This window comes from Ictalurus punctatus, chromosome 17, assembly GCF_001660625.3.
Source record: "Ictalurus punctatus breed USDA103 chromosome 17, Coco_2.0, whole genome shotgun sequence".
In the NCBI taxonomy this organism is placed as follows: Eukaryota; Metazoa; Chordata; class Actinopteri; order Siluriformes; family Ictaluridae; genus Ictalurus; species Ictalurus punctatus.
In genome coordinates, this window is record NC_030432.2 from 10,712,249 (window position 1) to 10,735,027 (window position 22,779).

The 22,779-nt window shown below is 38.7% G+C and overlaps 3 protein-coding genes across 7 annotated transcripts in view; 2 read left to right on the plus strand and 1 right to left on the minus strand.

Annotated features, from left to right (window-relative positions):
- sez6b (seizure related 6 homolog b) overlaps positions 1–8,457 on the plus strand; it is a 192,797-nt gene extending 184,340 nt beyond the window's left edge. Inside the window, exons 13-18 of one of the 4 annotated variants that reach the window (XM_017490173.3) lie at positions 1,646–1,840; positions 2,021–2,059; positions 2,951–3,059; positions 3,159–3,258; positions 5,477–5,589; positions 7,437–7,572. In XM_017490173.3, coding sequence (XP_017345662.1) covers positions 1,646–1,840; positions 2,021–2,059; positions 2,951–3,059; positions 3,159–3,258; positions 5,477–5,557 — 524 coding nt within the window. In that variant the 3' untranslated portion in view covers positions 5,558–5,589; positions 7,437–7,572. Of the gene's footprint in view, positions 1–1,645; positions 1,841–2,020; positions 2,060–2,950; positions 3,060–3,158; positions 4,277–5,476; positions 5,590–7,436 lie in introns of those variants that run through there. The other 3 variants (XM_017490176.3, XM_053687355.1, XM_053687356.1) reach the window with 3 other exon arrangements.
- Positions 8,458–10,612: 2,155 nt separating this feature from the next.
- Positions 10,613–16,037, plus strand: dhrs13b.1 (dehydrogenase/reductase (SDR family) member 13b.1). Its single transcript, XM_017490684.3, has 5 exons — positions 10,613–11,025; positions 12,895–13,013; positions 13,730–13,853; positions 14,335–14,661; positions 14,806–16,037. The coding sequence occupies exons 1-5, from the start codon at positions 10,902–10,904 to the stop codon at positions 15,063–15,065; spliced, it is 954 nt and encodes a 317-aa protein (XP_017346173.1). The 5' UTR covers positions 10,613–10,901; the 3' UTR covers positions 15,066–16,037.
- Positions 16,038–16,888: 851 nt separating this feature from the next.
- gemin4 (gem (nuclear organelle) associated protein 4) lies at positions 16,889–21,528 on the minus strand. Of its 2 annotated transcripts, XM_017490680.3 has the most exons (3): positions 21,392–21,528; positions 21,269–21,295; positions 16,889–20,159 (listed from the first exon to the last, which is right to left on the minus strand). In XM_017490680.3, exons 2-3 carry the CDS (start codon positions 21,279–21,281, stop codon positions 16,981–16,983), a joined length of 3,192 nt encoding a protein of 1,063 aa, XP_017346169.1. In that variant the 5' UTR covers positions 21,282–21,295; positions 21,392–21,528; the 3' UTR covers positions 16,889–16,980. The 2 variants fall into 2 exon arrangements, with proteins under 2 accessions (XP_017346169.1, XP_053543130.1); XM_053687155.1 differs by having other exon boundaries at positions 21,269–21,528.
- Between the last annotated feature and the right edge of the window lie 1,251 nt (positions 21,529–22,779).

The following is a 22,779-nucleotide window of genomic DNA, read 5'->3' on the forward strand; positions in this document are numbered from 1 at the left end:
CCACTCAAAGGCAATGAAAAAAAAGAAAAATTTGTTGGCATTTTCCATTGCATGGATTTTTGGGGTAGTTATAGGCCTCTAGTGCCGATTTTGAGATGAAGTTTAACTGGAAATTTTGCTGAAACCTGGCAACCGTACAGCAAATGTATAAAACCACTCAACTGGATAAAGGGGTCCCTAGAATTCACTAGAGGGTAGTCTGAAGCCTGTGGGTGGCAAGCCTGATAGCCTCAAACAAAATTAAGTGGAAAGGCTATGTTGTTTTTTATGCCCCATATCTATGGTCACAAAGCACTGCGGTCATTCAGTCATTTTATTAGTTTACTAATAAACTGAAAACCACTTTACATTGTAAATAAAATGGTTTGCTGAAGTGAGGCAGAAAAGGAAGCAAAAGATTGCCTTAAATTTTGCAAGACATCAAAGCAACCCTATGCTGTCCTTTGATACTCTCTGAGGGTGTTGCAGCCTTATTTCTGCCATTGCATCACAAACCACATTAATAGAAAGGATACTTTTATATTGTATGGAAATATGGTTTTATGGGAAGTGTATGTAATTATGCAACCAGTCTCTGACTTCAGTTCCCTGGGCAATCTATATGCATTCACAAACTGCTGCTTTCATATATGATGTGTGTCAGATGCTCTGTGAACATGGCAGGAGCTTACTGCATGTAAGGCAGGCTGGGATATACCAGTGATATTGCCATGGGGAATATCCAGTGCTGGGAATATCCAGTGCTGAAGAAGGCCGAAGTTGCTATTATTTATTTATTTTTTCATAAACAAGGAGGGCATGTTGATGTGAAGTTTCCCTTTCACAATGCAGACCGAATTTTCATTAATTCCCAATACACCCTCTCCATGCAGTAATGTATTGTGCTACTCAATTAAACCACAGCAAACTAGCTAGAATCAGACTGTTCACTGCTCAAACTGCTAGTTAGAATCAAGGGTGTTGCAGTGCAATAAAGAGGATAATAGCGCATCTCTGCATTATCTTTCATGTGCAGGCATTTATAATCCTCCAACCTCATATCAAAACCCAGATTTACATCTCAATGACATTGCATGCCGCTTGTTTGCTAATTGGCAATACATCTGCAAAAGATTGTTTGTTCCTCTGAAACATTCATGAGAGTATTGTATGATTTAAACTCATCAGCACTGTAAGACAGCACCCGCTGTTGTTAATTTTGATAATATTTAATCTCCACACTGTCATCCTGAGATGAGCAACTCAAGATCCCTTAACACAACTTTCCTCCTGTGATTAATCAACATAATCTACCTTTTGTTTGCCATTGTTTAGCCAGTAACACACAACTGACTACAATCAGCACCTGAATAAATATTCAGCTATAAAATTGGAACATTTAGAAAATGCATTAATGATAATCCAAAAATCACATGCATTTTTATCAAATGAGCTGCATCTGGTGTCATTGAGATGTAAATTGCACATGTTGTGCTGATGTTGGCTATATCTGTGAGTGCCAACTGCAAAAAAAAAAAAAAAACAACAACAATATATTGTAGCACTAGTCTTAGTAGTGCTAATCTTCAAAAAAAAAAACGATGTAAACACGGCCTAGACAAGTTGATATACACTCATGTGTGTGTATTCATTCTCTGTTGTACAGCTGATACATATGAAGCCTGTAGGAACCCTGGAATCCCAGCATTTGGTGTCCAGGTATCAGAGAAGCAGTTCTACCAAGCAGGAGAGATATTGCACTTCTCCTGCCAGAGTGGCTATAAGCTCATCGGAGAAGCAAATATTCGCTGTGTCCCCAGTCGCCCAGCGAAGTGGAGTCACCCACCTCCAGTGTGTAAAGGTAGGCTATATCTTCAGCCCATTGTAAAGCATATGTCATTCTTCTTACACTGTTTGATAGTCTTGCAATTTGAATTATTAGTAGTGCTATGTACAATAAAATTTATCTAAAGTGTTTTCTTTCTTTATTTGTTTTTTTTTTTGTCAACTTCTTTGCTAAAAATCCCTCCTTTCCTTTCAGCAGCAGCACTGGAGTATGTAAATGAGCGCAGGCTTGATGGTAAGAACTGTCAGTTTTTTAACTGCCTTAGGCTGGTTTCACACTGTTCAGGAAAAATTTGCCACAGTGCTTTCAAACACATTATTTTCAATCCAATTTTCCTACGACTGAGCTCAGAGATGAGTGCGGTGGCAGAAAGGTCAACTGGTTTCAACTTCTGCATGGCACTCAGCTAATAGGAGAGCAAAAGCTGTATCTTTTTGGTAGCTTGCCACAAAGAATTAACCTTCCTCCACTTTTTAGAGACCAGTGATTCCTTTTTTGTCCAGCCTGGTACACCGGCATTTGGATTTTCTACATTGCACCTACCTGAACAGAAGTTCTTCTAGTATCCACTCGGCAGCCATCTTGGCAATACTCCCAGGCAGTTATTTTCAAGACCAGGCTCCTACTGTATCTACTTGAAAGAGAAGAGACCCATGAACCTGAAATGGATCGGCAAGATGACCTTTCAGAAACAGATTTGGAATTAAAATCTGATAAATTGAGCTAATAATGTGTTTTTTAATCAAATAATATGGAAAAAATATATATATACAGGTATATTGTTTCAGATTGCTCTAGCTACTGGGTATGTACATTTCTCCATTACTTAAGGAGAATCATGTCCTATCTGTACGTGTCAGTGTAAGACCCGAATAGGCCAGCCATTTCTTTATCCGGGGGCAAGACTTGTGTAATACAGCCATCACGTTGAACATTGTATGCTGCCCCATTCTTATTTTAAACAGTGGCCTCTACTCAAATAATCTTTGGTGGCAATCATACCACAATCAGCATGACATTAGCTTTAGATAAGCATTACTGTGATAAATTTCTGACCAGAAAAACTTAAACTGCTATATACATACTGTACTCTATTACACTAACTTAATCAATATTTCTGTCTAGTTGCCGGAACTGATTTCAGCATGGAAGGAGCCAATGTAGTTTTTGCCATCTTCATCCCTGTAGCTATAATTATGTTAATCATCATGTCCATATACTTCTATTTTTCAAGGTAAGCTTGGATAAAAAGCTGTTCTTGAAGCGGCTCTCATTATTCCACTTTCCGGTAGATAAGTGTAAGGTATAGTCTTTTCTGTCACTCTGTTTTCAGGGTGCTAGGCAAGACTTTTCGATTGCCCATGTCTGCATCACCACAGTATGACCAGATCAGAGGCGAGACAGCCTTTGAGAACCCCATCTACGAGACAGCAGTAAGAACACACATCAGCTCTCTTTCATTTTTCAATACCCCACATTCTAAATCAAACCCGCTTCATCCTTCCTCCAATAATGTGTAGTTTCTGTGGTTGTTTAGTTTCCATGACAAAGTTGCATTCAGCTGTTCACGACTATGATTGTACATCTGGAGTGAAATTATGATCTTAAAATTATGATCTGAAAACACCATCTGTCTTACCTTATTGCAGGCTCATGTGCCAAATATAATTATCTTTAGGAGCTTCAGGATTTTAAATGAAATGCCACACCTTTAGAAATGTAGTATGGAACCCTGTCAAGCTTCATGTCAATAACACTATGAAATTCATTTAAAAATTCATTCCATTGTTGAATGTGTTTCGTGTTTTTAACCTTCATTTTGAAGGTTATTTGGTCATTCTATCATTATCATCGTCATCATCATCATAATGTCCTTGTTCTCCTCTTACAGTCCTCCTGGCACTTTCTATTTCTAAAGATTTAACACTTTGAATCTCTGTCTCTCTCCTCTCCCTTTCTCTGTGTCCCAGAAGAACAGTGAGGTGAGGATATCTGACAGCACTTAGTCAATTCCATTAACTGTTTGTTATGGGCTGCTTGTATCACAGAGTGGCTTCAATTCACACCTTCTGTTTGTAATGTTTGTTTTCTGACACGTCTCTCTGTGATTAAGACCACATGATGCACTTCCATGTAGTGCTGTGAAATCTGTAGCCCAGGGGTCCAGTCTGTTTGTGTGTTCACATTAAGTGGGTCAGTGAGAAGCAAAGACAGACTCATTAGCACCTCCATTGGGCGTGAATGGAAACAGTGCCTTTGGAGATGAGCTCCCTCATGTGTGGACTATTTTTATATCTGAGCTGTCCTCTACTTGGTTTGGGCTAGGAGCTGTTTGCTACTGTGGCCGAGCAGTACAAAACAAATCACAGATATTTAAAAAAGAACAAATCCAAAAACAAAATAACAAGGCAGAAAACACAACAAATCCAAAAACAAATTAACAAGTCAGAAAACACAATAAGTCGGACAAAATGGAAAAGGTAGGTATATTTTGCAAATGGATTACTTACTGCTGATTGGACGACACATCTGTCAATCAAGATATACAGGAAGTACAGCAGGCTGTGGCACTGAGCCAGTACTGGAAAGTCAATTCATGTGTGCATGTGTTAAAATGTTTTGTCTGGTCTGCAGTTTAAAATATGGTGTTCTGCCAAATTTCTGCACTTCACGTGGAAAAAATCTCGAGGTTTTAAAAGAGACATCTACACCGTGTCCTCTGATCTGTCCCCTGTGGGTTAACATCATGTTTTACATACAACTTGTGTTTCTGCTGAAACGCATTGTCCCGTAGCCGAACAACTGTCCTGGTCCACGTAGCTCTGCTCTTATAGCATTCCTTACTTAATGGGGAATAGTTTTTATTTTCTAAACAGACCTGTTTTTAGGTGTGTTTTAGAGCATGCAAGCTAATCATGGTATGTTAACAGAATATCCTAAATCACAGCATATGAATGTCCTTCCTCAAAGTAGTGCTGAATAAATTCCATTTTCTCTTTTCTTTCCAATGTAAACTTTTATTTTCTAAGATTGAAAGTTTCACTATGGACATAAAGTGGTTTAAAGTAAACACAGAAGTCCACTAATGTAAAAGAAACAAAGTTGTTTACAATTTATTACTTCCTGTATATCTTGATTGACAGATGTGTCATCCAATCAGCAGTAAGTAATCCATTTGCAAAATATACCTACCTTTTCCATATTGTCCTACTTGTCATTGTGTTTTCTGACTTGTTAATTTGTTTTCGGATTTGTTGTGTTTTCTGCCTTGTTATTTTGTTTTTATATTTGCAACTGTGTTTATAATTTGTTTTGTTTTTTATTTTTGGATTTGTTATTTTGTTTTCATATTTGTTATTTGTTTTACACTTCTCTGCCACAGTAGTTTGCACATACAAAATGATCAAATCTAAAGTAAAAATGCCCTGATGGTTGGCAGCCGTGATCTCACCCAGTATGAACTTACTGCATACACAGTCTGGGATTTGTTTCATACCTTTTTTGTTTTCTGTTATTTTGTGTACACTGACATTTTTCCAAAACCATGGTTTCTCTTTCACTGCACTACTTGAAAAAAATATTTCATCAACTTTGGTTGGCTTTTCATGACCTCTGCATTGCCTTTCTTTTGATGGTTTCATGTTTGAACAGAGAGTGATCATTGCGCCCAGACACCAGCGGTTCTTCCCTATAGGATACTGTTGTAATGAGAAAGCCTGTAAGGAGAGTTGATCGGTGGAATAGCACTGTTTGGAGCAAAGAAGGTCGGAACCATAGTTGTGATGGGTGTCTTTTTTCCATCTCACTCTTAAGTTTGCATTTACATCTGCACTGTCTTTGATTTGTATTTTCTTTCTCAGCTCCATACTATAGTTCCACTTACAGCTACATTGTCTATACCCGGGGTTCTCAAACATTTCGCAGCCCAGGACCCCTTTTAACTGTAGAATGAAGTCCAGCACAGATTTATGAACATAATCCAGCTACACAAATATTAGGCTCATTATTTAAATATGTATACTAATAATTTGTCTATTTATCAGAGCCCAAAAGCTTTTTATTCTGAACTTTCCACTGATGTAGGTCAAGGTGACAATATTTATAGGCCAACATGTCAGTTGTTGAGCTTTGGATTCAATTTATTCAATTCAACTGACCAGTCAAATAGGCCAAGAACTATTAGAACTCAGAGTAATATACAGTACTGTGCAAAATAAATGCTGTAGAGCAGTGGACCTCAACCAGGGGGGTCCGGAGGGATTGGAATGGGGGCGCGAATTGTTTTCAAGAAAAAAAAACACAGACAGGGCATCATTTGCTTCTCAGTGCATTTTATTGCTTTTCAAATAGAATGTCCATAAATGAAAAACCCCGCATTCCCTCTCCCTCTGTATTTTTTTTTTTTTTTTTTTGCTGGGGCGGGGCGGATCTTAGCCTGCCTTTTATCTAGCTGTCAGTGCAGACCACTTTTGCCAACTTAGCGACTTTTCAGACCCCTTTAGCAACTTTTTTTTGCAAAAAAAAAAAAGCGCCTAGCGACAAATTTAGCGACTTTTTGGACAAATCTTAGCAACTTTCCAAATATCACCAGTACTGGCCTGCAAGTGCGAGGTCTTGCTTTCCTGCTGCACTCGCACCTTTCTTTGCATCTGCTCTGTTCAGTGAGCGGCCGAGAGCCGGAGATTTAACAATGTCATGGATAACGAGACGCACCCTTCGTCCCAATTTACATCATTCTTATGCGAATGTTTTTAGAATGCAAGACAAATGTAATGCAACATGTTTTACATGTAAAATAATACACGTTATTACAGCCTAGTTCTCTTGTTCAAAGTAGTTATAGTGCTCAGAAATATTTTTGATCATTCATGTTCCATACCTGTGTTATATAGTTTTATAAAAGTCATAAATGTTATTATAAAAAAATCATAAAAGTTATATATATATATATATATATATATATATATATATATATATATATATATATATATATATATGGGGGAGCTTTCATTACAAAAGGTTGAGAACCTCCGCTGTAGAGCAAAAATTAAAAAATAAATAATAAAAATACTTCAAAGAGCAATAAATGAAACAAAGTCAGTATTTGGTGTGATGATCCTTTGCTTAACAGATTCTTAGTCTCCGGTACAATTTGTGTAGTTTTATAAGGAAATTAGCTGATAGGTTTTACTGAGCATCTTGCAGAATCAGTTCTTCTGGAGACTTTGAATGTTGCACTTGCTTCTTAGTTTTGGTAAAAGTGGTCTCTTATGTAATATGCTGCTTTCTTTACTGACACACTAACATTTAATTCTGTCCTGACTCGATAATGTAGTCATAAAATAAAAATCTTTAAGAAAGATTGTATTAAAAAAGAAAAATAGGGTGAGTTTTGCACAGTACTCTATATGATAACTTTGATAATGGTGGGCTGTGATTTCCACCGCTATAACAAAAAACGAAAACAAACAAGCAAAAACCTTCTATTTATGCTTTCCAGACCCCAGGAGGTCCCTGGACCCTCACTTTGAGAACCTTAATATATCACAAAATATCTATTTTATTTGTCCTGGTCTGCATTTTAACGTATATTTCTTTTTATGATCTACAGGACACGAGAGAGTACGAAGTCTCCATTTAGACATACTGCTTATGTCCACACTGAGGACCTTAAGCCTTTCTTTGCCTTGTGGAGGTTCCCCAGCTACTTCCGCCTGTTTTCTGACCTCCTCTTATCATCATCTCGCCCTTCTTGCCCCTCCACATTTCCTCTCCTGGTCGGGTGTAAATATCCTGTTTGTCAGAGAATTTCCACAAGTACTGCAAAGAGTGTGGAGAATATGATCTTATTTTTGTAGAGATTCAATATCAGTGGTCTAGCAGCAGTGCTTTTACAGTTTTTATCCGGTCATGGAGCAAAAAATCTGGAGATGAAACTACTGAAATTAAAGACTAGCTGCATCCCAAAGTCTAGGCTGCAGCCTAGGCAGGTTCCTTTTAATCATTCAATCACACAAAATGAGAAGTAAAGGCACAAAAAGGCCACATGAGCACACCATTGGAGAAGCTCCACACCTGCAGTTGTGGCATAAATCACTAAAGAAATTCACATTTAAATATGCTTAACTAAGTATGTTTTACACTAACTGACCATTACATTATCTTATATTAATTTAAAAACATGATATATGGACAGAAGCTTTACTCATCTTCTCATGTTTTCTAAAATAAAAAACATAATAAATTAGATTTTAAAAATGACATACTTGTGCCTTTGCTTTCTGTCATTTTCTTCAAATTTCAGACTGCCACAAAGACTTATGGGCTATTGCAGGTTGAGAAGGATACACCAGATGCATTCCTGAAAACTCTTGGAGTGCAGATTGCAGCCTAGACTTCGACATGCACCTACTGTCACCAATCATTTGTTGTCTCTCTATAATTCATTTTTAATTTATTTGTTATTATTATTCATTTAAGTGTTCTAGTCTTCTTCAAAAGCACAGCGAGGCTGTAATAAAACATGTAGAACTGGAATTTTGTTTTCCATTCATGAATGTGACAATAGATCGGTCATTCCGATTATGGTACAGAAATGTTATTTTGGAGGAAAAAATAAACAATCAAATTGATTATTGTATGTCTGTCTCACACACACACACGCACACGCACACACACTCTCTTTTGTCAAATAAATTGATGCATGTTTTATATATTTGTGTCCTCTTGTGTTTATAATGAAATTACAAGAGTTGCTGTACCCTTCCTGGTAGCTTGAACCAATCTGGCCATTTTCCTCTGACTTCTCTCATCAACAAGGCATTTCCACCCACAGAACTGTTGCTCACTCAATGTTTTTTTGTTTTTCGCACCATTCTGTGTAAACACTAGAGACTGTTGTGTGTGAAAATTCCAGAAGATCAGCAGTTTCTGAAATGCTCAAACCAACCCTTCTGGTACCAACATCCATGCCACAAAGAATCACACTTTTTCTTCATTCTGATGTTTGATGTGATCATTAACTGAAGCTCTTGACCTGTATCTACATGATTTTTGTCATTGTCACTGCTGCCACATGATTGGCTGATTAGAAAACTGCATAAATGTATAAATGCATAAAACTGCAGGTGTTCCTAATAAAATGGACAGTGAGTGTATATCTTAATGATATTAACATGACAATGACATTTGTTAATTATGAATAGTTAACAGACAAATGTACCTATTGTATGTCAAAACTGGAGCTTTAGAATATTTTACTCATAAAAGTGCAAATGTCACAACTGACCCCACTCTCCCCTAATACCAAGTATATAAAAAGTCTACACACCCGCTAGAATGTCAGGTTTTTGTGACGTAAAATGTAAAAAAATAAATAAATAAAAAATAAAAAAAAATTGTAAAAAGGTAAAGAAAAGAAACCAAGATAAATCATGTCAGAACTTTTTCCACTCAATGTGAAATTACAACATATAAAAACCTTACATGCTTTTATAATTGGGAATGTGTTCATGTGTTTGGGATGTGTTTGGGAATGAACCAATCACATTCAATCTCATGTTAAAAAGTAATAATCATACAGCTGTCATCAATGAAATTATTCTGATTTACCTCAAATAAAGATCAGCTGTTTCTGTAGGATTTTCTTCACATCTTCTTGGTTTCATCCAACTGCTGAAACCATGGTCCGCAGAGTGCTTATAAAGCATGCATGGTATCTAACATGGTGAAAGGTATCGATCAGGAGAGAGGAACAAAAGAATTTCCAAAACATTAGATGTACTATGGAACACCATAAAGGCCATCACCAACAAATGAGAAAATGGAGCACCACAGTGACATAACCAAGAACAGGACGTCCCTCCAAATTTTATAAAAGGACAAGACAAAAACTTACCAGGGAGGCTGCCAAGAGACCTACAGCAATATTAGAGGGGCTTCAGGAATACAGTATCTGACAAGTATTGATTACTCTCTGCATGTGACAACAGTCTGTCACACTCTTCACATGTCTGGGATATGGGGTAGGATGAGAAAGCCCTTTCTCACAAAAACCATCCAAGTTCAACTTAATCACTCCAAATCACATGACAAAATGTGTTATGGTCTGATGAGCCCAATTCCAAAAGGTATAATAATTTCATAATTCACAAAGTTATGTTGCAAAAAAAAAGAACATCATACAGAGGATGGTGGCAGCATCATGCTTTTTAGGACTGCTTTTCTTCAACCATAGCTGCTGATTTTCTCAAGGCGGAGAGGAGGGAATCAATAGCTACAAATCCCAGTTGATTGTATTGAAAACCCAATTACGTGTCTGCTAGTCATCTCAAGACGAAAAGGAATGTCACCTTTCAGCACGACACTGACCCAAAGCATACATCCAAAATCAACAAAGGAATAGCTTAACCAAAAGAAGTTGTGTTTTTGAATCACCCAGTTAGAGCCCAGACCTGAATCTAACTAAAAATCTGTGAGGTGACCTGAAGCGGGCTGTGCACAGGAGATGCCTTTATAATTTGATAGATCTAGAATGTTTTTGCAAGAAAGAGTGGGGAAACATTGATAAGTCAAGACGTGCCACACTGATTAAAAAAAAAAAAAAAAAAAAAAAAAAAAGACTGAGTGGTCTAATAAATTCAAAAGGTGCTTTCAGCAAAGTATTCGGTTAAATATGTGCACACTTATGCAAATATGCAGGATTCAAAAATTTCATTTAAAACCAAATTGACATAACACAATATAGACAGCTGCTTGATTAGAGCTCTGGTTCTCTCTTGCCAGTCGCGGCTCACATGAGCAGCCTCGTGCTGTTCATTTGGTTCATGACGTCCACTTCAGACCTTCTACATTTGAGAAAATATCCCGGATTCAGCTTTAGTTTTATTATTGTTTGCATATGATCTAATACTGCATCATGTGTGCGCGTATTTGCATTTCTTCGCTCTGTAATCCCCGCCTTCTCTCCTACATAGTTTTAGCTGACTGTAGCAGCTCAACCCGTTGGTCCAGTTTGTGGTTGTTTTAAAGCTGACCTCCGTGTGTGAACCGGAAGAGTGTATAAATCAGAGTAGCCATGTCTGCCCTTATCCTGTTCGTCGGAGTTCTCGCAGGAGTTTTTATTTTAATTCGGAAATTTGTTGCAGGAAAGAGATGTAAGAGCAAGGTACAGCTGCACGGCAAAACGGTCATCATTACCGGTAAGTGTTTGTGTCACTTTGTTGTCAATTATTTTTATTATTATTATTATTTTATTTTTATTTTTTCGGTCTCGAGATTTAAAGCTATTCTGACGACCTTTGATACCTGTGTTGCGGTGGACCGGAAATAAGAAGTGTGTTCAGAAGTATGTAGGGCGCTTTCGGGTATCATAACTGTTGGGGTCGGGGTATATTCCACGGAGAGAGAATGTAATCCAGGTGTATTTGAAGAAGTGTGTAGACAGCGAGACTCACGCGCGTGCATGTGAAATGATCAACAGCTCTGACAGTAAGTTGACGAAAACAGCCAGATGAATCGCGTAGAAAGAACAACTTTGATCAAACTGCATGATGAAATGAGCTGGATGGTGAAATGATCAACGCACGTTATCATTTGTACAAGATGTGCAGGGGCAGGAAAGACCTGAAACCATATAAGGCGATGTGGAACTCGAGTTGGGAACATCAGATTCAGGAACTTGTTCATGTACAAATAGATCAAGAGTAGGAAAAGGAAGTGAGCTTTACACAGTTTTCATTTAAAGTATACAGCTTGCAGTACTTACAGATTTGAGTAGTTGCTTTTGCAACTGATAGTAATTGAATTACTACTGTACATGGGTACATACTGTATGTACACTCACTGAGCACTTTTTTTAGGAACACCTGTACACCTACTCATTCATGCAATTATCTACTCAACCAATCCCGTGGTAGCAGTGCGATGCATAAAATTATGATTTTATGCATCGCACTGATACCACGGGATTGGTTGATTACATAAGATACAGGTTAGATCAGATACAGGTTAGTAGTGTCAGGTAAATGCCTTGTTGATGAGAGACGTCATTGGCCGGACTGGTTCAAGCTGACAGAAAGGCTACAGTAACTCTGAACAGTTGTGGTGAGCTGAAAAGCATCTCAGAATGCACAGTATGTCCAACCTTGAGGCGACTGGGCTAGAACAGTAGAAGATCACGTCAGGTTCCACTTCTGCCAGCCAAGAACAGAAAGCCGAGGCTGCAGTGTGCACAGATTCACCAAAACTGGACAGTTGAAGACTGGAAAAACTGAAGAATCTCAATTTCTGCTGAGGCACGCAGATGTTAAAGTCAGAATTTGGCACCAACAGCATGAATCTATGGATGCAACCTGCCTTGTGTCAACAGTCCAGGCTGGTGGAGGTGGTGTAATGGTGTTGGGAATGTCTTCTTGGCACACTTTGGGCCTGGTAATACCAAGCAATCATTGCTTGAATGCCACAGATTATTTGAGAATGTGCATCTTTCATGGATACAGTTTACCCATCTTCTAATAGCTGCTTCCAGCATGATAATGCACCATGTCACAAAGCAAATGTCGTCTCAAACTGATTTAGTGAACACGATTATGAGTTCAGTGTTCTTCAGTGGCCTTCCCAGTCATCGCACATGAATCCAGTAGAACACCTTTGGGACACCAATTCCTGAAAAGGAGTTGCATGATTCAACCATGTCAACATGGGCCAGAAAATCAAAGGTATGTTTCCAACATCTTGTGGAATCTATGCCACAAAGAATTGAGCCAGGGGCAGGGGCCCAATATTAGTATAGTGTTCCTAATAAAGTGCACAGTGTAGGTATATCTGCATGATTTAATTTATCATTATTTATCTGTGTATTTGCACAGCTTTCTTTGTTCTGTATATTCTTATCCTTATTCTTCCTTATTCTTTTTTTTTTTTAACTCATGCTGTCTTATCATTTGCATTGTATTCTAGAATAACATGTAACTTTACCTTCTGAGATCAATATCTTGTCCTGCTCACTTGACATGACATGTTACTTTCATGTATTCATACCATCGTCACCTTTATTGTTGGGTCTGCAGGCAGTAACACAGGAATCGGAAGAGAAACAGCTGTAGATTTGGCCCGGAGGGGAGCTCGTGTTATTCTGGCCTGCCGCAGTGTAGTACGTGCTGAAGTGGCTCTGGCTCTCGTCAAAAGGGTGAGAGAATTTTACATTTACTCTTCTATCAATGTCTAAATGCACTGTGGTGCAAAGCTAATAAGAAATGAAGAAGTAAAACATTATTAATGTAATTTTCATTAAAATCATTAATAAGTTTCAGGCATGATCGCTGTGTCTCAGTTTTGAAGGTCTCTAGTCTGTGTCACAATGTTTCTGTACCAGGGCAGATAGAATTGTTTTCTGTTTTTGGAATGTGTTGTTTTGCAAGCACTTAATCACCCCGCCTCTCTTATATTCTCTCTCTGCTCTTCTTATTATTATCTGGTAGAATAGACATCTTTAGTAACCCTTTAAAATACATAATAATAATAATAATAATAATAATAATAATAATAATAATAATAGATGTAATAGATGTTCTGATTCTATCTGTGGCCTGTTCCAACTGACATTTATCATTCTTTATCACTATTTCCTGTGTGTATATATACTATGCTTTGTGAGCATTAAACTAAGAAGCTTATGCACTGAACTCAGTGTCAGTGTGAAGCTCCTTCCCGGTACCGGACGAGAGGAAATCAGTCACTGCGAGGTCCGGATTTTGGCACTGACTGGTATCGGATAAGACCTTAACAATCATGTTGCAATTAGAGAGAATGTGTCAGTGTTTTGACCATTACACATTTAACCGTTTCTTTCGTTTGACCACAGTTCTCTGCACAATGTTATTTCATGAAAATTATTATTCTCAGGAGAGCGGAAGCAATAACGTGGTGTTCATGCAGCTGGATCTGGCCAGTCAGAAGTCTATTCGCTCTTTTGCTGAAACTTTCCTCAAAACAGAGAAAAGGCTGGACATTCTTATCAACAATGCAGGTTTGGTTGAGTTCTGTACACCACCATTCAGTAGCATGTTTACTGTATGCAGGATCTAACACTCACGGTCACTTGATAATTTAAAGATTTGAAAAGAATCTTGGGGGAAGGAAGACAGTCATGAAGGTCCTGGTGGTGGTATTACAAAGTTTAGGTGCCATAATAGTAAAAGGTTTGCCCCGGTCAGTTTGGTCTTGGACATCCCCAGTAGATCCATATTGATGGGCCGGAAAAACCGAAAAGGTGCATGGAGGTCAGAGAGATAGGATGTGGTGAGGCCTTATATGAGATTGTATTTGATTCTCTATGAAATGAGTAACTACTATAACTGTTTGAGTACAGCTATATTATGTGCTGAGATCAGACGAATTTTGAATATGTTGGAGTGACCTGATATCTATAGTTCTTGGGGTTTGATTACATACTTTGATTATTTCCTCCACAGCCCATTTTCTTAATGTCAAATATGGTTTTCTTTTAGGGGTTTATATGCAGGGCACTACAGAGGATGGTCTTGGGTTGATGTTTGGAGTCAATCATATCGGTCACTTCCTCCTGACCAATCTCTTACTGGACAGACTCAAAGAGTGCGGGCCAAGCAGAGTTGTTACTGTATCCTCCATGTGTCATGACTTTGGGAACCTTGACTTTAACCTCCTTAGTGCTCACAAGGAATTTGGAAAAGGCAACTATCACATGGATGTCTTTAGAATATATAGCAACAGTAAACTGTGCAATGTGCTGTTCACACACGAGCTTGCAAAGAGGCTTCAAGGAACTCAGGTCACCTGCTACAGCCTCCACCCAGGTCAGCAATTCTGTCTTCCCTACGGGGTAATGATAAGAGATCCGTGACAGTATTTACAAATCTCCTGCCATTTTATTTATGGAGTTATTCTTCATAATTTCATTTAATACCTGGTTTAAATGTGTCTTTCCCTATGTTTTGCAGGTGCTATCAATTCCGAGTTGACTCGCAATATGCAGCCAGGGTTCAAGAAGTTGTTGAAATTCATAGGAGCCCTGTTCTTCAAAGATGTGGAGTCAGGAGCCCAGACTACTCTATACTGTGCACTCCAGGAGGGCATTGAAGGCCTGAGTGGCCGATATTTCTCCAACTGTGGAGTAAAGAAAGTTCGGGCCATGGCTCAGGATGACGCAGTGGCTAAGAAGCTCTGGGAAGTGAGCGAGACGTTTTGCGGCCTGGCCTGAGATAAACTCTGTACCTTATAGCCAAATAGATTTGTGCTCTAATCATTCAGACTTTCATAAATTCTGTGTGGAGTGTGTTATCCAAGAAACGAAGCTGTGAGATTATCATATTTTGGGGATGTCCTGAATTTTTTTTGTGTGTGTACATGGATAAAAAGATCAGCACATTTGACCAGCTTATTAAAAAAAAAAAAAAAAACCATGGTGCATGCTTAAGCTGTCTCTTACTTCTAATAATATATCCACATGACAATGAGCAGTTGCCAGATGAAATTCCTACACTCATGAGGCAGCAAATTACCTCCATGTGTGCAATCCCATGACAAAGGTTGTATTTGCCAAGTATGACTTTAATTTTAAAGCAAGGCTTAATTTGAATTGCTTTAGCTAAATACATTTTTAGCTAGTTTATTTTATTATTTTTTTTTAAATGTTTTGCACGTGACAGGCTAGGGCATCGAGCAAGTGAATTTTTATAGTTGATCAGAGCACACATTTTGAGTCTGCTGGTTAATGGTGTCAAACCCATCAATGCTATCCTTTGGACTAATGTATGAGTAATTTATGGATAGTATTTATAGACAGAACTCAATGACTTGTGATTATTTATGTAAATATTATATGGGAAGCAAAACAACTGTTTTGCATCCCATATAATATTTACATAAATAATCTAATAAACATCTAATAACTGTTTTTTCTAACTTGCACTGACAAGTTAGAAAAAAATGAATTTAGCTTTGAGTGAAAATTAGTGATTTACATGCACTGAAGGCACATGTTCAGTTCTGCTTCAAGCAACATATACAAGAATTACATGTACATGTAGAATTAAACCTTCTCTGTATTTGCACTTAATACAGTGTCCACAAGAACAAGCCAGTGGCCACTCAGCACTACCCATGTTCTTATCATTGCCTTTGATCAGTTAGGATTTTCGGGACCATGTTCAATAAACTTTTTTTTACGTAATCTGGGACAGTCATGTTCCTCGTTTCCGGTATCCATAGATGAAGGTAATTCTTAATATGTTCAAGGTGAATATTTGCAAAGGGTGGAACATACAGTTTAGTTTTCATGGAAAAACAGGGCTCCTTATATGTACCTTTTGTTTATGAAAGGAAATCAGTTTGATAGTCTCATTTTGGAATTCATTTGTGTAGCCATCCACTTTCTTTACCACTTATGCTACATATGGTCATGGGGGAGCCTGGAGCCTATCCCAGGGGACTCGGGGCATCCTGGATGGGGTGTAGTCACATCTCAATATGTTAATTTGCAGTACAATGTGCAGTTTTTTTTTTGTTTTTTTTTTAAATGTACCAGTTAGTTTCATATAGATCCCTTTCATCTGAGACAAGGTTAAAATTATGACCCCTATCCAGAAGATCAGTCTTTCTGTAAAAAGACTGAATACTGTTATAAAGTATAGTGTGATTGCTAGGGGTTCAGAGTGTAGGGGTAAAGCTGTCATATACTATATCTAATAAATTTGGTCACATCCAACACACCATTCTGTGGTCAACATAAAATTAATGTCTACAAGGTTTAATTTCACTTTATTTTGCAGTAAAATATTAGGGACCTGGTATCTGTAAAGACCTCTAAGCATTATTTACAACTTTGGGACAACCTTAAGACAATGCCAAATCAAAAGAGAAACTAAAATAAATGACTGACTTGATCGTCCCATTTCACAGTTGAATTTGTAGTTAAATTTAATGACCCCATTTACAGTTGAAAAACGAGAAGAGGATTTAACTAATGTTTTAAGGTTCTTTGTTTTTCTTATCTCCCAAATCAATTAACAAGAGACAAGTAAATCCTGTGCTAATAGCATTTTATTGTGAGGGTAAATGGAAGAGTCTAAAGAGATTTGTTTATAAATCAATAACATACATTTGGCATTTTATCCTCATAGCTGAGCAATCTTCTGGTGCAGGACAGCTCTCATGTCTGTGCACTGCAGATTGTCTGAAATGGTGGTAAGGAAGTGGCGTGTATTAGCTACCTGTACAGCAGTGCTGCTCTTGGGGTATGCAGCCAGTAGAGATTCATAGTGGGACAGAATGTCCAGTGCACACAGAAACAAAGGCTCTGGCTGTCCAGGCATCATCACCTGTATGTGAAGCACATGGCAGAACAGCTGAGTCAGCACAAACAGGACCTCCTGACTGAGATTTCCACTTGTAGGAGAGGTGGTGGTGGATTGGAGTGGCACTTTGTTCTTCACAGAGTCTATGATGCCCCTCATGGCTGTAGCACAGAGCCGGCCTACATGTGCCCAGCCTTTTGGAGGCAGCCACCCTGCACAGCTGGAGCCACAGAGCAGCTGAAGCGTACGCAGCAGGAACACGGACGCTTGTAATTCATGAGCAAAAAAACGAAGGTCAAGTAATGGGAGGAAGTCCACATATTCCAGTGAGTATGGTACATGAAGCTTATCTGACTGGAGCAATTCATGCAACACTTTCAGTAGTCGCTGCCATTCGCCAACTGTGCACCAGGGAAGAACCTGAGATACTGCCACCAGCAGGCCTTTACTGAACATGGTTACTTCCTCTGGGTTGAGCAAGTTTAGAGATAGGGAGTCCAGCATTATTTCCTGAATGTTATCTGAGAGACAACAACATTCAATCCAGGCCAACAGGCCAGTGCCTTGACCATAGTGAGGCAACACCAATCCTGACCATTCCTGCTCAGAAAGGTCAGATACAGCCATGAGAGAACTTGGCACCTCATATTTGAAATGCTCTCCCCAGACTACTTTTAGGTGAATGCGGACAGTCCAGTCTAGTTCTTCCACTTTCGCATAAAACCAAGAAAGTGCTCTGGACCAAGTACTAGGAGCTAGAGCCACTTCCTTGCCAACTGCCTTGCCCACTGTGGTCAGAATGGAGATCAACAGTTCTTTGGATTCAAGAGACAAACCAATATCACCCTCTAATTGTTGGTCCCAGCACTTACTGCAATTATTCAAAAGCTGAGCAAGACAGTATAGGAGAGCAAATGGAGAGCAGTTCATTATCCATTGCATATCATCATCTGTGGATATATGGGCCAAAGCTGATTGGAAAAGTCGTAGGCACACTTCAAGTCTGCAGGGTTGGGGGCATGAAAAGGAGAGATAAGGCAAGACAAACGCATGTACAATGTCTTCTGGTAAGAGGAAGCTTAGTTCTTCTCCCCTTTGGCCAGTAATCTTGGACTCCATTAATGCTGACAGGAAACAAAGAAACTGGTCTTCCTCTTTACATGAAGAGAGTTTGTTCCACATAGTATCTTGCAGACAGCTGCATAACAAATTGTATTCTTTATTTCTTGTCCCACTCGGGTTCTTTGATGTGCTCATAAGTCCAGAGAGCTGCTGGAGAATCTGAGCAAGGAGAGTATGAGCGCCGAGGTTCACCACAGCCATGTGGCAGCACCGATGCATGGTAGCCTCAGGGTTCTGGAAGGCCATGAGAGCCACAGCATTGATGGCTGAGCTCAGGCTGCTTTTTGCTTCACCCTGAATGATGCAATTAAAAGCCAGATTGAGTTCCTCATCATAGCCTGTTGTTACAGAGCTGGGAAGGCAGCCATGCAAACCTTTCTTTGATAAGGTAAGAATTTCTGAAAGAATTGCATTCTTGTCTGGTAAAGGCAGCTGGGAAAATATTTCCACAACAATATCCTTGAACTTTTTGCAGTGTTTTACATCAGCATCACTTTGGCATTTGGATATAAGAGAAGAGACTAAGGCCATGACAAGGTCTTTTTCCTGAAATGCACCTTTGTTTCTCTCAAGGCAGCTTAGCCACTCTGCATCACTGAAAGTCTGGCACAATTTGGAGGCAAAAAGTTTAGGAAGATCCTCAAAACCCTTCAGATTGCCATCAATGATCGTTATGGCAATACTTGCTATTTCACTTGATGGACTTTCAGGCACATTAAATGACGAGGATGCAAGCAAATCTTCCAAAGTTCTTTTCAAACTATTTACTGTCTGACCATTTTCCCCAAGGTTTCCAGACTGGACTTCCAAAGACTTAAGAACTCTGCCCAGACTATCCTTGAGACGGATTGCTAAAGCACTCGGGTCATTAGTGGGCATCCTCAGTAACCCTCTTTTTTCCCATACATGTATTACTTCAAGTGCTGTGTCCATGGCTTGGATCAGTGTAATTCCACGTGGCTTGCTCTGAGCAGGAATGAGTGTAGCAGCAAGATCTCTGTAAGACTCGTGTATGGCCTGAATAAGATCAACCCCTCCCAAAGGATTATTTCTCTTTCGCAGGCTCACTGAGCAGGCAATGTTTTGGAGTTTGACTTCAGCTGGAAGGTCTGTTGCCTGGTTCAACAGATAGAAGGTGTACAGCATGTCTAGGCAGTTGGAGAGAGCCAAATAACATATCTCAGATGAAGTTATAGTGTCCTTTATGTCCTTCAGTCCTTGGTATAGGATGGACATTATGCACGTGGTGGACACATCCAAATCTGGGTCTGGTTTAAATCGTTTTGAAGCTTGTGGTGAGCAGTCAGAGAGGGTCTCTGTAAAGCATACACACTGGGAACTAAAGATTTGGTCTAGGTTGTCCTCTGTTTCTTTTCTTCCTTTCAACAGCTCCCACCACACCTCCAGCAAGAATTTCGCATCAGCTTCTGTGCTGTCCCTTGTAACATGTTTGACTAATCTATCCAGCTCTGTGCACTGTTGGACTGAGTCAAAGCACTGCAGCAACTCAACATAGATGCTGAAGAAGTCCATGGATTTGATCAGTTCAAACAGTACTGTATGATTAATATCAGGGAGGGTATTCTGAATGGCAAATAATGGGTTTTCCCTCCATCTGATATCGATATCTTCCCCTTTCTCAATTTCCAAAATTTTGCTCCATAGAATACACAGAATCCTCTTTCTCCAGTGAAGCTTCTCATGGTTGGTTGCACACAACTGTCCACATACTTCAGTGACAGCCTGAACAATAGGGCGTCCAATGTGCTCCCAGTCCTCTTTTCTCAAAGTGGATAGAGACTCTGGCTGGCATAACTGATTTGCCAGCAGAAATCCACCCTGCAAAACAGCAGTCTTCTCACAGTTCAGCCAGGACTCTGAAGGCAAAACAGACAACACTGTAAGGTAGCTGTTAAAACAGTTCCTACCATCACAGTTTTAGCCTGCATATTTTTGTACCAAGGTCATTTTATGCTTCACAACTGCAATGCCAGACACATTAGTCACATATTTGTAGTCTTAATATCATACGGAATAATTGTTTCATGGGTGTTTGGGATACACTGGTGGGTTTTTTTTTTTATTATTGTTGCGACCAAAAATTTCAAAATTTGCAGAGTGCTTTGTGTTTGTTTGTTTTTTGTTTTGTTTTTTTTACAGAAAACTACTTGAATTGGCAAAATTGCAATTGCAAAAATTGTTTTGCACAGTCTTTCACAGTGATGTTGATAAATGAGACCTTTTAGCTGTACCCATGTTCGACATGTAAATCTATGGGGGCTTTGTCTGACTGCGTTGTGATGACGTCACATGCGTCTTGACCCAAATCTGCAGTAATTTTGAAAAATTGCAAGCTCATCGGAATATTGCAGAGTTTCCTTGATTTTCTGTTACGTTCTGTGACCACAAAATCGCAAAATCCTGAAGGTACTGTATATTAGTGCTGTTAATAATTAAAAATATATTTCTTTACCCAATATAATGATTATTTATTACAATTATTCAGCCAAATTAGAAAATAAATGGTTTTATTTCACTTTGTCATATTAAATAAACACAAAAACACTCCTTACTTTCACAGTTTACATTATATATTATATAAACGTGTATATACAGTGTGTGAATGTGTGTGAGGCCCTTCGAAGGACTGCCATTCTAGGGATAGACTACAGATCCACTAATCCTGAGCAGGATATAGTGTTTACGTAATTACTAACTATGTATGTATGTATGCATGAACGAATGAATGCATGAATGAATGAATGGTCTCAGTCACATTCACACATGGATCTGTTATGCAACAAATTACAGTTAAAATATTAACAGACTAAAATACAATTCATTATGTAGTACAGTTCAAATAATGAGTACGCTGCAAGAACCTGTAGATTTTAGTGAAAATATATCATAGACGAGCCATAGACACCATCATCAGAACTGAATGAGAATATGCATGAGATATGAATATAAAAGAATACTGTATTACCTCGGTCCATCATTGCTTAGCTTGGAACTATGGTGGGAAACAAAATCAGACCAAATGGTCCATGTGTTTATTCCTTGCCGATAAACTGACAACGTGTATAAATAAAATACTGCAATACTGAACCTGAATACTATGAGGCGCAGAGACTATGATTTGAACTGTCTATTTGCTCTGTGAGATTGACGCACGTGTTATTTACCGTGTAAAGCGGAATGAACGTTCAAAAGCAAATAACTTTGTACATACTTCCGCATCAACGAGTGCAGAGAAGAGAAACTTACAAGAACAAATACGTGTGGCTCTGTGTATGTAGCGCCCCCGTCCGTTCAAGGAGTTTCATACAGTCCTGGCTAATTCGCTGCCGTTTTGTTTCCGTGTATTTTATAAAACAGTGCTCCAGTCAGTTTTGAATAAGTTCTAAAGAGGAAAGAGCTGGAAGTTTCTCAGGTCCTGGTGAAGGCAGAGGGAGAAATGTGCTGCGCGTGACGCTGTGTAGGAGCAGGTGTTACTTGCAGTTATTGTGAAACGAAAGTGAAAGCAGTGAGTTTGCATGGCGGTTTGTTGGTACTCCGAATGCAGGTCTCTGAAACGGGGTTTATCATGATTACTGCTTTTCGTGGACTTTTTCTTGCTTTGTTGTTTTCAGGTGAGGTGGTTTAATGTCTGGTGTGGTTTTTCTTCTTCTTGTTTATATATATTTAATATTACATCATACCTAACTAGGAAATACTCGTTCACAGCCTACCTTTTGTAAGTCATTGGACTGCTGAGTTGTGTTTACTTTTGATTTCAGGCAGTTATTCAAATGAAATGTATGTTTAATGTTTAAAATTTCATTGTGAACACACTCTTCGGTGAAAGCCTTTTACAGAACAGCTTGTTGGAAGGTCCTTTATTTGTCATTTACTCGAGACAACACCACTGCATTGTTTTTAATGCCATAAATCTAACCATAATTAACATTTTGAAGAATTCCTCTGTAATAGTCTTCTAAACAGGGATAGAAATGTGCGTGTAAAATGTCATGCATGCAGGTTATGCAGAAACTGAAATTTTAGATTGAGTGGTAGTGGGCGGGGCATAACATTTCAAAAGTATGTTTAAGATGATGTGAATGTGAAATAAACATATTACTGCTGAGTTCTGACAGTTCTATTTTTCACATGACTTAATGACATGACCATAGCCTGTAGGGATTTGACTTTAGTCTTGAAATTGAATGTGTTTTAATGTAAATTTTACATTACATTTATTCAATTAACAGACGCTTTTATGCAAAGCGACTTACAAATGAGGAAATACAAGCAAAGCGATATATCAAGCAGAGAACAATACAAGTAGTGCTACCAAACAGGATTTATTATTTAGTTCTAGAGAAGCAAAGTGTGCAGAGTAGAGGTATAAGAGCCAGAGTAAGTTTTTTTTTTTTTTAAGAATAATGTGGGGTTGGTGTTTTAGGGGTTAGTTAGGTGTTCACGGTTTTTGTTGAAGATATTGACAAATTCTGCGGT